Source organism: Teleopsis dalmanni, chromosome 1 (genome assembly GCF_002237135.1).
Source record: "Teleopsis dalmanni isolate 2A chromosome 1, ASM223713v2, whole genome shotgun sequence".
NCBI lineage: Eukaryota > Metazoa > Arthropoda > Insecta > Diptera > Diopsidae > Teleopsis > Teleopsis dalmanni.
The window spans coordinates 127,268,425-127,281,874 of NC_051846.1; the positions used below are offsets into that span (position 1 = coordinate 127,268,425).

The window sequence follows — 13,450 nt, forward strand, 5'->3', positions numbered from 1 at the left end:
AATTCTTTCAAATGATTTGAGTTCCCTATTACGTAACGTATTTGAAGCACTAGCATTACCAAATAGCTAGATACCATAAGTCCATATTGGTTTTATGATGCTGTTATACAAGACTACTTTATATTCTAGGCACAGGGAGAATCTGCCTCTAAATTGCACTAGCTTTATTTGAATTTATTGGCTTCAATATGTTTGCGCCAAGGTAGTCGTCTGTCTAGGTGAATACCTAAGTACGTTATATTATCTGCTTATGCTATGGTGACAACCGAACTAGCTATTGGGATATCAGATGTGTAAAGTACATACAAGATAGGGCCAAGAACACTTTCTCGTAAAACGCCAGCTTCTATTGGAAAATTAGTAGAAGTACATGACTTACATTTGACTTTGAAGATTCTAAAACTGACGTTTGCAGGTACTAGACAGCGTATCTTATATATGAGCCCAATATGTCATGCTTTGTTAAGTACTTGTTTAATATCGAGAAATACCACAGAACAATATTCTCTGAGCTAAAATGCGTGTCTTCTCTCGTTCGTTATACAATTCACTTGCTCAATAGTTCCATGTTTTTTTTCCCTAAAACCAAACTAATGCGAGGATATTAAGTTTTAAACGTCAAGGAATGGATTTACTTTTAAAATCAGTGCTCTTTCAAAGAGTTTAGAAATGCATGGCAGTAAGCTTATTGGCCTGTATAAAGTGGCAAGCGTGAGATCTTTGCCTGATTCATGAATCATAATAATAATAATAAATGTTTCCCACTCTGTTGGGTAACAGCCAAACTTAATAATGACATTAAAAATTTAAAATTTATGGCCAAAAAGGGTAACGCTGAGTGGGAAAGTCATAATGTCATGTTGCAGGATTTGGTTGAATAATCGCTTTTAGGTAACTAGCAAATACCGCATATTTTTTTTTTATTGCTTCGCGCTCAGTTTCCAAGAGAGTTTCTTATTAGAGAATCGGATTCTATGGGCGAATTGATATCTTTGCTAGCATTCCATAAGGCTGATTGGTTTTTTGCTATTTGGACATAGATTTTGAATATAATTATATTGCCTGACGTTGGTTTCCTTGCTTAATGCAGATCTAAGTATTCTTTGGGCTTCCTTAAATAAAATTTTCACTGAGAGGGACCTACATTTTTGTTATTCGCTCCTTAACCTTTATTTTACTTTATTGGATGTGTAAACTTTATCCATCCCTAAGGTGGAGTTTTCTGCTGCTGAAATCAGAATTAAGTTTAAAATCGAGGCTGCGTCCTAAATATGAGACTTGCACTTTATCTTGTAATTTGTGGGTATGTTTGAACTAATGTTCTTTTTATTTTTGAGCCAGTTAGTTCTAGAACTTGTAATGCTATAGGAACAGTCTCGTAACTGAGGAGCATCAAGTAAACAAAATGTAACTGGAGAATGGTCAGAAGGTGTGACGTAGGTGTTAATCCTTCTAAGACAGAACTGTTACTGTTTACCAAAAAATATAAAATTCCTAACTTTCCGCTGCCAAGATTGAATGGCCAAAGATTAACTCTTTCGCACAAAGTTAAGTATCTAGGAGTAATTCTTGACACAAAACTTAACTGGAAAGCCAACATCGACGAAAGAATTCGTAAAGCTTGTGTGGCTTTCTATGCGTGCAAAAGGATGTACGGCAAGAGCTGGGGATTGCAGCCCAAAGTGATTCTCTGGCTTTACACAGCCGTCGTTCGGCCAATATTAACATATGGATGTCTGGTGTGGTGGCCTTCATTGAACAAACAGTGCATTGTTCAAAGACTAACCAGAATGCAAAGATCTGCCTGTGTGGGAGCCACTGGGGCTCTAAGATCTTGCCCCACCAGTGCGCTCAATGTAATACTTAACTTGCTACCTATTGATATTTACATCAAGCAAGCTGCTACTCTCAGCGCGCAGAGGCTTAATGATCTAAACTGTTGGCGCTCGAGTGCTTTAGGACATGGTAATATCGCATCACTCTATCCGATAGATGATGTCAGGGTTTCAGACTACCTATGTCCTCGGTTACTATTCGATAATAACTTCGCCACCATAATTCCTTCAAGAGGAGATTGGGAGGCGGGTTTGCCTACAACTCTAGGAAAGATAGCGATCTACACCGACGGGTCTAAAATGGATGAGGGCGTTGGAGCCGGAATCTTTTCTACGGACCTAATGATTAGTAAATCATACCACCTCTCAGATTCCACCTCAATATTTCAGGCTGAAGTTTTTGCCATCCTTAGGGCATGTGTTCTTGCTTTAAATACGCGCCTTCACGGAAAAGAGGTCTGTATTCTAACTGACAGTCAGGCAGCTATTAAAGCTTTATCAGCAGTCTGTCTGTCATCAAGATTAGTAGAAGAATGTAAGGAAATTATTTCTGAACTAAGTGAGAGGTCCAAGGTTACTCTAGTGTGGGTTCCCGGGCATTCTAATATTGTGGGAAATGGGCGCGCCGACGAGCTTGCTAGGCTAGGCGCCTCTTCCACGGGTACCCCTATTTCGATCCCTGCCCCTGTCAGCTACGGGCGTAGGCTAATTTGTGACCATTTTTTGCGAAAGGCAAATAGTGAGTGGACCCTTACTCTGTCAGCAGCCAGGTCAAGGGCTACTTGGCCCATTTATTCCAAATATAGAACCTCTGACTTAATCTGTAGAAATAAATCTGAGGTTTCTAAGCTAGTATCTATCTTTACGGGTCACTGGTCCATAGGACGGCATGGAGCCAGACTTGGCCTTTCCTGTGGTACCTCATGTAGTGCGTGTCTACCAACACTTGAAGAAATGACACCAGAACACCTGATGTGTTTTTGTCCGGGTCTGGCCAGAACTAGGTTTAAGTTTCTAGGGGCCCCTTTCTTCAACTCACTTAGCGATATCTCCAGCATCAGCATTGGCCAGATTCTTGCCTTTGTTAATGCCTCTGGTTGGTTCTAGTTTGACTCTCTATCTACTACCCACTTTTACGAGGTTTTTGTGGACTCAAAACGGCTTTCATCCTTAGCTATTTGAGGAGGATTCGTCCTCCCTCCACCACAACTAACTAACTAACTATGGTCAGAAGACAAATCGCAGCTTGTGTATATTGAGATAAAATTTCTACTTATGCCTTTGATCACGGCGAATTATATTAGGTCTAGTATTTTATTGTTATCGGCAAGCCAATATGTTGGCTGCCCAGGAGAGATTACGTCTAATGCATTTTTTCCATTTAGAATGAAATTGCAAGGCTGTTTACCCTAATACATGTGCTTGGCATTGTAATCTTCTCCTACAAGAAATCTATCACCTAGAGTTAAGAAGTTATCCGTAAATCAGGTCTCAGTAATATTGAAACGAGGGGGCAGTAAACTGTCGATAAAGTTAAATTTTTTCCTTTGCGCTTGAGGCATATTGATGTGGTTTGCATATAATTATGAGCATATGTACCTATAAAATTGTGTTTTAGACGCCTTTGTACCAAAATATCTGTACCACCGTGTGCTTTCCCATCAGGGCGATTGGTTTTATAGAATAAATAACCAGGAATAGAGAAGAAATTTTTATTTGTTAGATGTGTTTTTGAGTAAAGCATTACATCCACACTTTCTCGGGACGTGAAGATTGTGAGTTCAAGTTTATGCTAGCTTAAGCTGTTTGCATTCCATGCACAAATCTTTAAAGTACTCATTTATTAGACAAAAGCATTTGCATTAATTGGCTTTGAATTTAACGTGATAATTGACACTCCGATTTATAATTGCAGTAGCATATCTGACAGATCGAGTGAATACAAACATTGTGTTGAATAGTTAACAGTTTTTGCTGCTTTTAAAATAGTGCCGGCAGATTTGTAAGTTACTGCCTCTGAAGAAACTCTGAAGAGTCATTGTTCTTGGCTGCAAAAAACGCTCTTTCAGTCAACCAATCGTTATACTTTCAATTAATTTGAATATTAGAAAATCCTTTTTCAACTATATCTTGTGATATAACCAAATTGCACAAGTATTAAGAAAAATTCGGTCTGAAATTAAAAAAGTTGGGCCCTTTCCAATACCAAAGAGCAAAATCAATGTGAGAATATTTAATATTTCATCACACGTTTGTAGATAGTTTCAACCCCTTTACGTGTCGCTTACTTACTTACTTAGTTAGCCTCACAGACGTGAATCGTACTTGGCCGGGTCCAACAGCCCTGTTGGTAGTGCTGTGTACCACTACATTAATGGGCACTTAGTCTCTCCAGCGAAGATTCGAACGCCCTTAACCGATTTGTCCACCTATTGTAGTGATATTTGATTACATCGGTTAGAAATCAACCACCTGTCTAGTTGGAACATTTTCTTCCATTCGAAAGACATGACTGTGTTATTTGTACGCATGCTCAGCAACAACTCTTTATTCTTTATACTTATATCTAATGAAAATATACAATTATGTGTATATAACTAATTACAAATTTACATATATATAACATATCTCTTCTTAAGGTAATTACAAATATTTTTACGTAAGGAGTCATTATTGAAATAGTTCAATTTCAATTATAACATAGATATTCTAAAATAAACTGAATTCATGTAGGTAGACTAATACTTAATACAATAATAAGCATATTTAATTATTTTTGCGTAAACGCAACCATTTCGAATTTCTGCGTAAAATTGAGTCATCTTCAAGCTGTACCCAATAGGAATGTGGGGAGGGATGTATGTCAACCACTATCGCCTTGATCCATTCTTTTTGCATATGTTGATACCATACCTTTTTCCCTTTTTAAATTTGGTCTTGTTTTTAGCATTTTGATCGTAATACTATTTTGTATAATAACATTTATTCGTTATATTTCTGCTAATGTTTGGAACTACGTGAGGTCGATACAAGTTTGTTTTCACTGGTCGTAGCGTTCTAGATTTTCTGTTCATTAATAATTCTGACGGCGAGGCATCGATTTCTTTGAATGTTTCTTTAATCAAGCAGAGCAAGCCATAGCTCTTGTTCATTTTCAGAGCTTTTTTTAATTAAACTTTTAGCTATACCTACTGACTTTTCGGCAAAACCATTACACTGAGCATATCGCGGACTTGTTGTGGTTAATTTTATATCTACCGATTTACAAAAATTTCTGAATTGTAATGAATTAAATGGCATATTATCGGCAACAATTTCAAGTGGTATTCCATGATTCGAAAAACACACTTTTAAATTTGCTATGCATTTACTTGCTGTTTTTGTTTTTAATGCTATTATGTCTAAGTATCTTGAATAATAGTCTGAAACAACTAAATAAGTCTTTTTTGCATATTCGCAAATATCGAGGCCGAGTTTATTATATGATAAATCAGGTATTTGATGAGATAACATAGGTTCTTTTATATTTGTTGCGCGATGTTTTTGGCAGGAACTACAATTATTTATCATATTTTCGATATCTAGTTCTATTTTGGTCCAATATATCAGGCTTCTAGCTTTCCTTTTTGTCTTTTCGATACCCATGTGAGAAATATGCAACTTGTCAAAACATAATCGCGTAATGAACTTCGCACAACTACTCGATCATAATAAAATATGATATCATTTTCAATGATCAAATCATTGCGGAACTTACAAGAAAATTTCACATCATAACTAAGTTTACTCTTATTTTCTGGCCAATTAGTTAACAGCAAATATTTTAACTGCTTTACACAATTATCTTTCACAAGCTCTGCTCTAAATTCATTCAAGCGTTCATCTGTAATGTTAATTGAATGAACGAATTCATTTAAATCTTCTTTTTCTGTACGTATTTCGCCTTCAATATAACATCTTGATAACAGATCAGCAATGTATAATTCTTTACATGGAACGTGAATCAGATTTATGTCGTATTTTATTAAACTTAGCTTTAAACGTTGTAATCCAGCTGAGGGAATTTTACAGAAATTCTTCTCCATTATAGCGACAAGAGGCTTATGGTCGCTTTTAACCGTTACTTGTTTGCCATATATGTAGTAATGCAATTTACGACAAGCAAAGACGACTGCTAGTAACTTTTTTTCCAGCTGCGCATAATTTACCTCAGTATCTGTGAGGCTTCTAGAGGCAAAAGCAATAGGTTTACCATTCTGCATGATGCAACAACCTATACCAAATTTTGATGCATCAGTTTCAATTGTGACTGGTAAATTATCATCGAACATACTTAAAGTTTGAGCATTAGTTATCATTTCTTTCATTAATTTTAAACAATTTTCATGGATTGACTGCCACTGGAATAATACACAGTGTTTAAGCAATTCTCTTAATGGCTGTGAAGTTTCGGATAAATTTAGTATATATTCTCGCAATTAATTCACCATACCCAATAGTTTTTGTAAATCTTTTTTATCTTTCGGCTTACTGATATTCAAAATAGCTGTTATTCTATCTGGATCGCATCTCATGCCATTTTCAGAAATTATTTTACCCAGGTATTTTACCTCTTTAACTTTAAACTGTATTTTATCCTTATTAAATTTTATATTAAGCTGCCTCGCCTGCTCATCTACTTTTTCCAAAATTTTTTCATGTTCTTCCATAGTATCCGCCGCGATTAAAATATCGTCTATAAAAACAATAACGTGTTCCATATCGCTAAAATTTCGTTCATTGTACTTTTGAAATACCTCTGATCCGATTTTTATACCGTAAGGTAAGCGCTTGAATCAATAGCACCCAAACGAGCTGTTGAATATGCAAGTTTCGCTGGCCTTTAAACTCAAACCAATCTGCCAAAAGCCTTCTTTCAAATCAAGTACTGTGAAGTATTTCTTACCTGCTAATTTTGCAGCGATCGATTCAAAAGATGGTATTATATGATGTTCTTGCAAAATATCTTCATTAATATCCTGCGGATCAGTGCACAACCTTAATTGACCTTTTTTCTTTTCCACTATGACTAAGTTTGATGCATGTTCCACCGGTCCATCGACTCGTTCAATAACGCTTTGATCAACCATACGTTTCAATTCAGATTTTACACGGTTTGTCAAAGCTAACGGTATTCTGCAAGCGGGTTTTAAAACCGGTGTATAGTTCGCTCTCAATTTTATTTCTACGTTTTGTACGAAACAGCCCAAGCCTTCAAAAATATCTGCGTTTTTTTTGTATAAACTGCTCTTTTCCACCTGTTTGTATTGAATCAATTCGTTTTATTAAATTTAATTTTGAACAAGCGTCTAAACCCAAAAGCGGCTCATATATGGTATCAATAACATAAAATCTTAATATTGTAACTTCATATTGACACATGACTGTGCAATTAATAGTGCTGTGGCGACGCAGTAGTCTGTGAATTATTTGAAATTTAAATGTAAAATTCAATGTAAAATATTTTCAGTTTATTAATTTGTTTTAAGGAAAACGTTTCCAATTTCGTTCTTAAATAAAGTTGTTTATTGTTGTTAAATTTTTGTGTTTTTATCTATTAGCAAAGTGTGGAGTCCTTTGGTTACGTCCACCAAAATTAGTTGAACAATATTTTTGCCAATAACATTTTGAAGCAGCATGTATTTGTCAACGGTTAACGAAGCCGCAGCGGTGCAGCGAGAGAGTGAGTTTTCAGAAGGTAATGTGAGTCGCATGTCCGTCAAGGTACCGCCATTTTGGCACGAACGACTAGAAATTTGGTTCGCGCAAATCGAGGCGCAGTTTGCAGTCACCGCTATAACTAGTGACGTTACGAAATTCAACACTGTCGTCGCAGCAATCGAGTCCAGCGTCGTTGCTGATGTAGCCGATGCTGTTTTACACCCGCCTGCAACTGGTAAATACAGTTACTTGAAGAACCAGATTATAGAGCGGTTTGGTGAAAGTGAGCAACGCAAGATCCAGAGGCTCCTTTCTGAGATCGAATTAGGAGATCGTCGACCATCGCAGTTGTGGAATGAGTTGACAGCACTAGCGAAGGATAAAGTTAGTAACGAATTCCTGAAGTCACTTTGGCTCCAACGTCTACCTCCGCAGGTACGTGCCATTTTACAAACATCAAATGTTGACCTGGTAGAATTAGCTAAACTGGCCGATAGAATTTGTGAAGCGGGCGATTATCATCAAATAGCTGCAGCGTCATCTAGTGGAAGCAGCGTTTCGAACGAGACAGCCATGTTGTGCCAGCGTTTGGATCAAATTGAGAAGCGGTTAAGCAGATTGGATTTTGGTGGACGCCAGCCGTCGAGAACGCAACAGCCCTCACGCAGACTGTGATCGCATTCGAAGTCGCCACTCCGGTTGGTGCTGGTTTTATAGTAGGTTCGGGGAGCAAGCACGCAGATGTCGTCAGCCATGCACGTACACATCTATTGAAAAGTCAAAAAACTAAGCATGCCGTAATCGACGTCGAACCGTTGGAGGGCAACGTAATTATAGCTCGACTGACAATACGAGATCCGGCGATGTCAACCGCATTTCCTATCGACACCGGAGCGGATCTTTCTGTACTACCGAAAAAATACGGTATCAAACGAGGTAAGTCAGTTGTTTCATTATTACCCAGCTTGTTTGCTGCTAATGGCACACCGATACGCGCATACGGCACCAAACGTTTGTCGTTATCCCTTGGTTTAAGGCGCGATTTCCCATAGACATTTGTGGTGGCGGATGTTAACTATCTCATAGTTGGCGCAGATTTCTTAAGGTATTATGATTTACTTGTTGACATGAAACGAAAACAGCTAATGGACAACAAAACGTTATTAGTAGCGAGAGGCGCTGCAGCAGTTGGGCAAGTGAACGGCATCCGAGCCAACTCTATTGCAGGTGACTACAGTTCTTTGTTGAATGAATATCGTGATCTAGCCACATTGCGTGATAACTCTCGCACGTGTGACACGCACGTTGAACATTTCATCGAGACTACTGGTGCTCCCCCCTACGTGGTAGGCACCTTGACGTGGTGTAGGGGCTTAGCTACAGGCAAGCTTGCTGACTTTGGGTCTCCTGCTCATTGTCTATGCAATGGTCAGAAGACCTTTTTGTCGGTCTGGCTTGTGGGTACAACAAAGAACTACCAGTAGTTGTGTTGTCCTGTAGTTTATGTGCATGTATGTCTGTCTTTGTCTCTATGTATGCATGTATGTTCTTTGTGTTTTTAGAATGAATGGAAGTGTGTAGGTCCACTAGGTGTCTAGTGGACAGAGCCACGTGGTGCAGAGCCACATATTATGGCGGATCTAGAGAGGAAAACTCGATAAAACCCGCAATCCTGGGTGTATGAACGACCGTGCCCAAGGATGAATGGCACTGCGTAAGTGTGTCTTAGAACGGTCGACTCCGGATACCTGGCGACCTCCGGTTTCAATTCAGCCTTTCTGAAGTAAAGGGGGCTATGCTTCGGACGACCTCCCTTTCCCCTACACTCGTGGGAACATTTATGGACTCTTTAAAAAATTTGAATAAACAGAAAACTAACAAGGAACTAGGTACCAGTTCCGAAGACGAGCTCCTGGCATCAAGCCAAGAAAACGAGCGAGTCGAAACCGCCATACTACCCAAAGTAAGCAGTAGCAGCCGCACTGCGCCTACTTCTCACATAACAGTAAAATCGGCAGACAAGCGCGCCAGCCATAGTGCGCCTGCCGAGAAATCAAAAAAGTCTGAGGCAAAGATCAGACGTCAAAGGTACCAGAAGGCCATGTTCATTCTTGGCAAGATTGCTAAAAATGAAGCTGAAGGTAAAGAACAGACGTTTGACCGTACAGACAAAGTACGATATCAGAAGGTGGTCGATGAGTATAACGAATACCAGGCCACCCTACCAAAACCCGCAAAGGCAATGAAGAGGGATCGGTCTCAGGACGAGACGGCCCATACTTCAAAAAGCAAGGTAGCGAGAACAAGTTCTACTAGTAAACCGTCAACGAGTGCGAAAAGGGCATATAACGAAGTAGCCAGGGATGAGCTACAGGTGGCGCTCATTGATGATATTACCGGCAACGGAAAAAAGGTGCTGGAGAAATGGGGCGAGATTGAGCCCAAGCTGGCTGAAATGGTGATGGAACACCTTCTAACAAATCTAGACGCCCCTACACCAGGCTTTGATTCATCAGAAGTGGTTCGTGGTTGCAGGGTCTTCAAATGTGATGACCAGCTATCTAAAGTATTTCTTGGCAACTGCATTGCTAAGGTAAGTGATGCATGGGAAGGTTTAAGGCTAAAGCTTATCCCAGCCAACGATATCCCTAGAAGACCAAGGGCCCGCATTTGGCTGCCAATTATGAAGATGGAGCATGAGAAAGTTCTCCAGCTGCTACAACGGCAGAACCAAAATGTGCCAATGAATGACTGGGTAGTCATCAAGGACGAGGGCACACAAAAAAACAATATGACGCTTCTTCTGGCGATAAACGAGGAATCCGTGAAGCCATTGGAAGAAATGGACTGTAAGCTGAGGTTTGGCGTACGGTACACCAAAATAAAAATATTCCGCCCAACAGGCAATGATGATGATGGCAAGGAGTTAGAGGATGCTAACAAATTGCTTGACGGTATGAAGCTTTAGGAAGAAGCTTCAGAAACCTCGTAAGCCTGCACAAATGCTGAAAGTAGCACAAATTAACCTTCAACATTCGAAAATCGCCTCGGACAATCTCGCCATCTTTCTCATAGAGGAGGATGTCGATGTCAGCATTGTGCAAGAGCCATGGGTCAGAGGTAAGGACATCATGGGGCTAATGCTGAAAAATTATAACAATTTATATATTAGGAACAATGGTAAGCCAAGATCATGTATCCTAGTTAAAAAATGTATTAATGCCTTTTTATGTCCACAGTATAGCGATAAAGATCTAACAGTCGTAAAGATCGAAATGCCAGGTGGACAAAATTTTATTGTGGCTTCTGCCTACATGGCACATGATAGAGATGCTCCTCCGGAAGAGGTAGTCGCGCTAGTAAACAGAAGTACATCAAAAGATATTACCACGTAATTTGGATGTGACGCCAATGCGCGGCATACGCTTTGGGGCAGTTCGGAAACCAATGACAGGGGTGAGTACCTTTTTGATTTTATTAGCAATTCGAACCTTTTAATTTGCATTAGAAGTAAAACACCTACTTTCACTTTCTCCAGTTCACAAGGGTTTGAAGGATGGGAAGAAGTGCTAGATATAACACTCCTATCCGAAAATCCAGATATTGTAGTCAGTAATTAGAAGGTATCTGACAAGAAATCCTTTTCGGATCATAGTTGGATTCTCTTCAACTTAAACATTAAACCAAATCATACCATCCCCTTTAGAAACCCGAAGAAGATAAAATGGGATATTTTTACAAGGGTAACTAAGGTGGAACTTAATAAAGTAAGAAAAATTTAGATAGACTCTACTAGTAAGTTAGACGAGAGGATATATAATCTTGAGGTAGCTTTCAATATAGCTTACAAGAAATCTTGTCCAATAAGTAGAAGCAAAAAATCTTTTCCACCTTGGTGGAATTCAGAATTAAGTGATCTCAGGCAGAGAACACGAAAACAGTTTAACGAAAGCTATAAGGACAATAGTTGGCATGAATATAGGGAATGTCTTAAAACTTACAAGAAAGCTATCAGGAAGGCCAAAAGTAATGGCTGGAAGGAATTTTGTAAGTCAATTGAATCAACCTCATCCTCTGCTAGGCTCAGCAAGGTTCTATCCAAGGAAAGTGCAAATCCTTCTTATCTCAAAAAAGAGGACGGCACATGGACTGAAACCTCTGCTGAGACACTAAGACTACTATTAGAGACTCATTTCCCAAACTGTAACGATGATGCTAGAGAAAACGGTTCAATCACCTTGGCAAGCACATCATCACAGATGGCTGAAACAATAGTCACAGCGAAAAAAATTAGGTATTCAATTAACAGTTTCTGTCCCTATAAATCGCCAGGTTTGGACGGTATTTTCCCTATTATGTTGCAAAAACTACAAGACTTAGTGGTTCCATGGTTAGGGGAAATTTACAAAGCATGTCTTCAATATAGTTATGTACCACTTGGAGACAGGTTAAAGTAGTCTTTATACCCAAGGCAGGCAAAATCGGACATGAGTCCGCCAAAGACTAAAGGCCGATTAGCCTAACTTCATTCTTACTAAAAACAATGGAGAGGGTAATAGAGCTCCACCTAAGACAAAAGGTAGAACGCTTTCCAATCTCTAAATCCCAGCATGCTTACCTCAAGGGTAGATCTACGGAAACAGCTCTGCATGAGGTCATTCGTACTGTGGAAAAATCGATTCATTTTAAGCAATACTTTTTGGCAACCTTCTTAGATATTGAAGGAGCTTTTAACAATGTAAGCAATAAAGCTATTCATGACTCTCTTTCCAGAATAGGTTTAGAGGAAGAGCTTAAAAATTGGATAGTTACTATGCTTAAAACTAGGATTATTCAATCAAAGCTAGGCAGCATAACACAAACGAAGCACGTCAGCAGGGGTACGCCACAAGGAGGGGTTATTTCACCATTACTGTGGCTGCTGGTCGTGGATAATATTCTTAATATTCTAGATAAGATAGGTGTGAAAGCAGTAGCGTACGCGGATGACGTGGTTATTCTAGTGTCAGGTATGTTCCCTAACATAATTAGCGACATTATGGAAAGGGCCTTGGTTAAGATAAGTACCTGGGCCACAGGTTGTGGACTAGGTATTAACCCAGGAAAAACTGAAATGATGCTGTTTACTACTAAAACCAAAATACCAGCTTTCAGGTTGCCTTCACTAAACGGGCAACAGTTAAAACTATCGGAAAAAGCCAAACATCTAGGAATTCTGTTGGATAGTAAGTTAAACTGGAAACACAATGTCGATCTTCGTATCAAGAAGGCATGTGTAGCTTTCTATTCTTGCAAGAGGATGTTTGGCAAAAAATGGGGGATTCGTCCCGAAATTACCCACTGGATGTACACGGCAATTGTACGACCAATTCTCACATATGGTGCTGTCGTATGGTGGCCGGCTCTAAACAAGAGCTATAATATCGGCAAACTTAACAGAATTCAGAGGACGGCATGTGTAGGCATCACAGGAGCTTTTAGGACGACTCCTTCGGACGCCCTAAACGTGATGCTGCATTTGCTACCTATTGATCTTCACATTAAAAACATGGTTTGTAATAGCGCTGTAAGACTGAAAGTAACAGGCGTATGGTTAGAACGAACATATGGACATAGTCGGATTCTAGGTACAGTGCCAAATTGTCTGTATAGGATGACATCGGATTATCTGAATCCGTGTATAGACTTCGAAAGGAACTTCCAGACAATATTCCCTTCAAGAAATGAGTGGAAAAGGAAAAATTTCGAAGCAAATTACGATATCTCAATATATACAGATGGCTCGAAAATGAGCTGTGGGGCAGGAGCAGGAATCTTCGCACCATCTAAAAATATAAATATCTCTCTTAGGATACCTAATGAAGCTACGATTTTTCAGGCTGAAATCCTAGCAATAAAAGAAGCCTGTCGGCAAA

The 13,450-nt window shown here is 39.2% G+C and overlaps 3 protein-coding genes across 3 annotated transcripts; 2 read left to right on the plus strand and 1 right to left on the minus strand.

The window, feature by feature from the left end:
- Positions 1-4,952: 4,952 nt before the first annotated feature.
- LOC119666019 lies at positions 4,953-5,405 on the minus strand. The gene has a single exon (XM_038075279.1). It carries the CDS (start codon positions 5,403-5,405, stop codon positions 4,953-4,955), a length of 453 nt encoding a protein of 150 aa, XP_037931207.1.
- A 2,106-nt stretch (positions 5,406-7,511) lies between these two features.
- Positions 7,512-8,210, plus strand: LOC119666020. Its single transcript, XM_038075281.1, has one exon. The coding sequence runs from the start codon at positions 7,512-7,514 to the stop codon at positions 8,208-8,210; it is 699 nt and encodes a 232-aa protein (XP_037931209.1).
- A 1,165-nt stretch (positions 8,211-9,375) lies between these two features.
- LOC119666021 lies at positions 9,376-10,503 on the plus strand. The gene has a single exon (XM_038075282.1). It carries the CDS (start codon positions 9,376-9,378, stop codon positions 10,501-10,503), a length of 1,128 nt encoding a protein of 375 aa, XP_037931210.1.
- Positions 10,504-13,450: the final 2,947 nt, after the last annotated feature.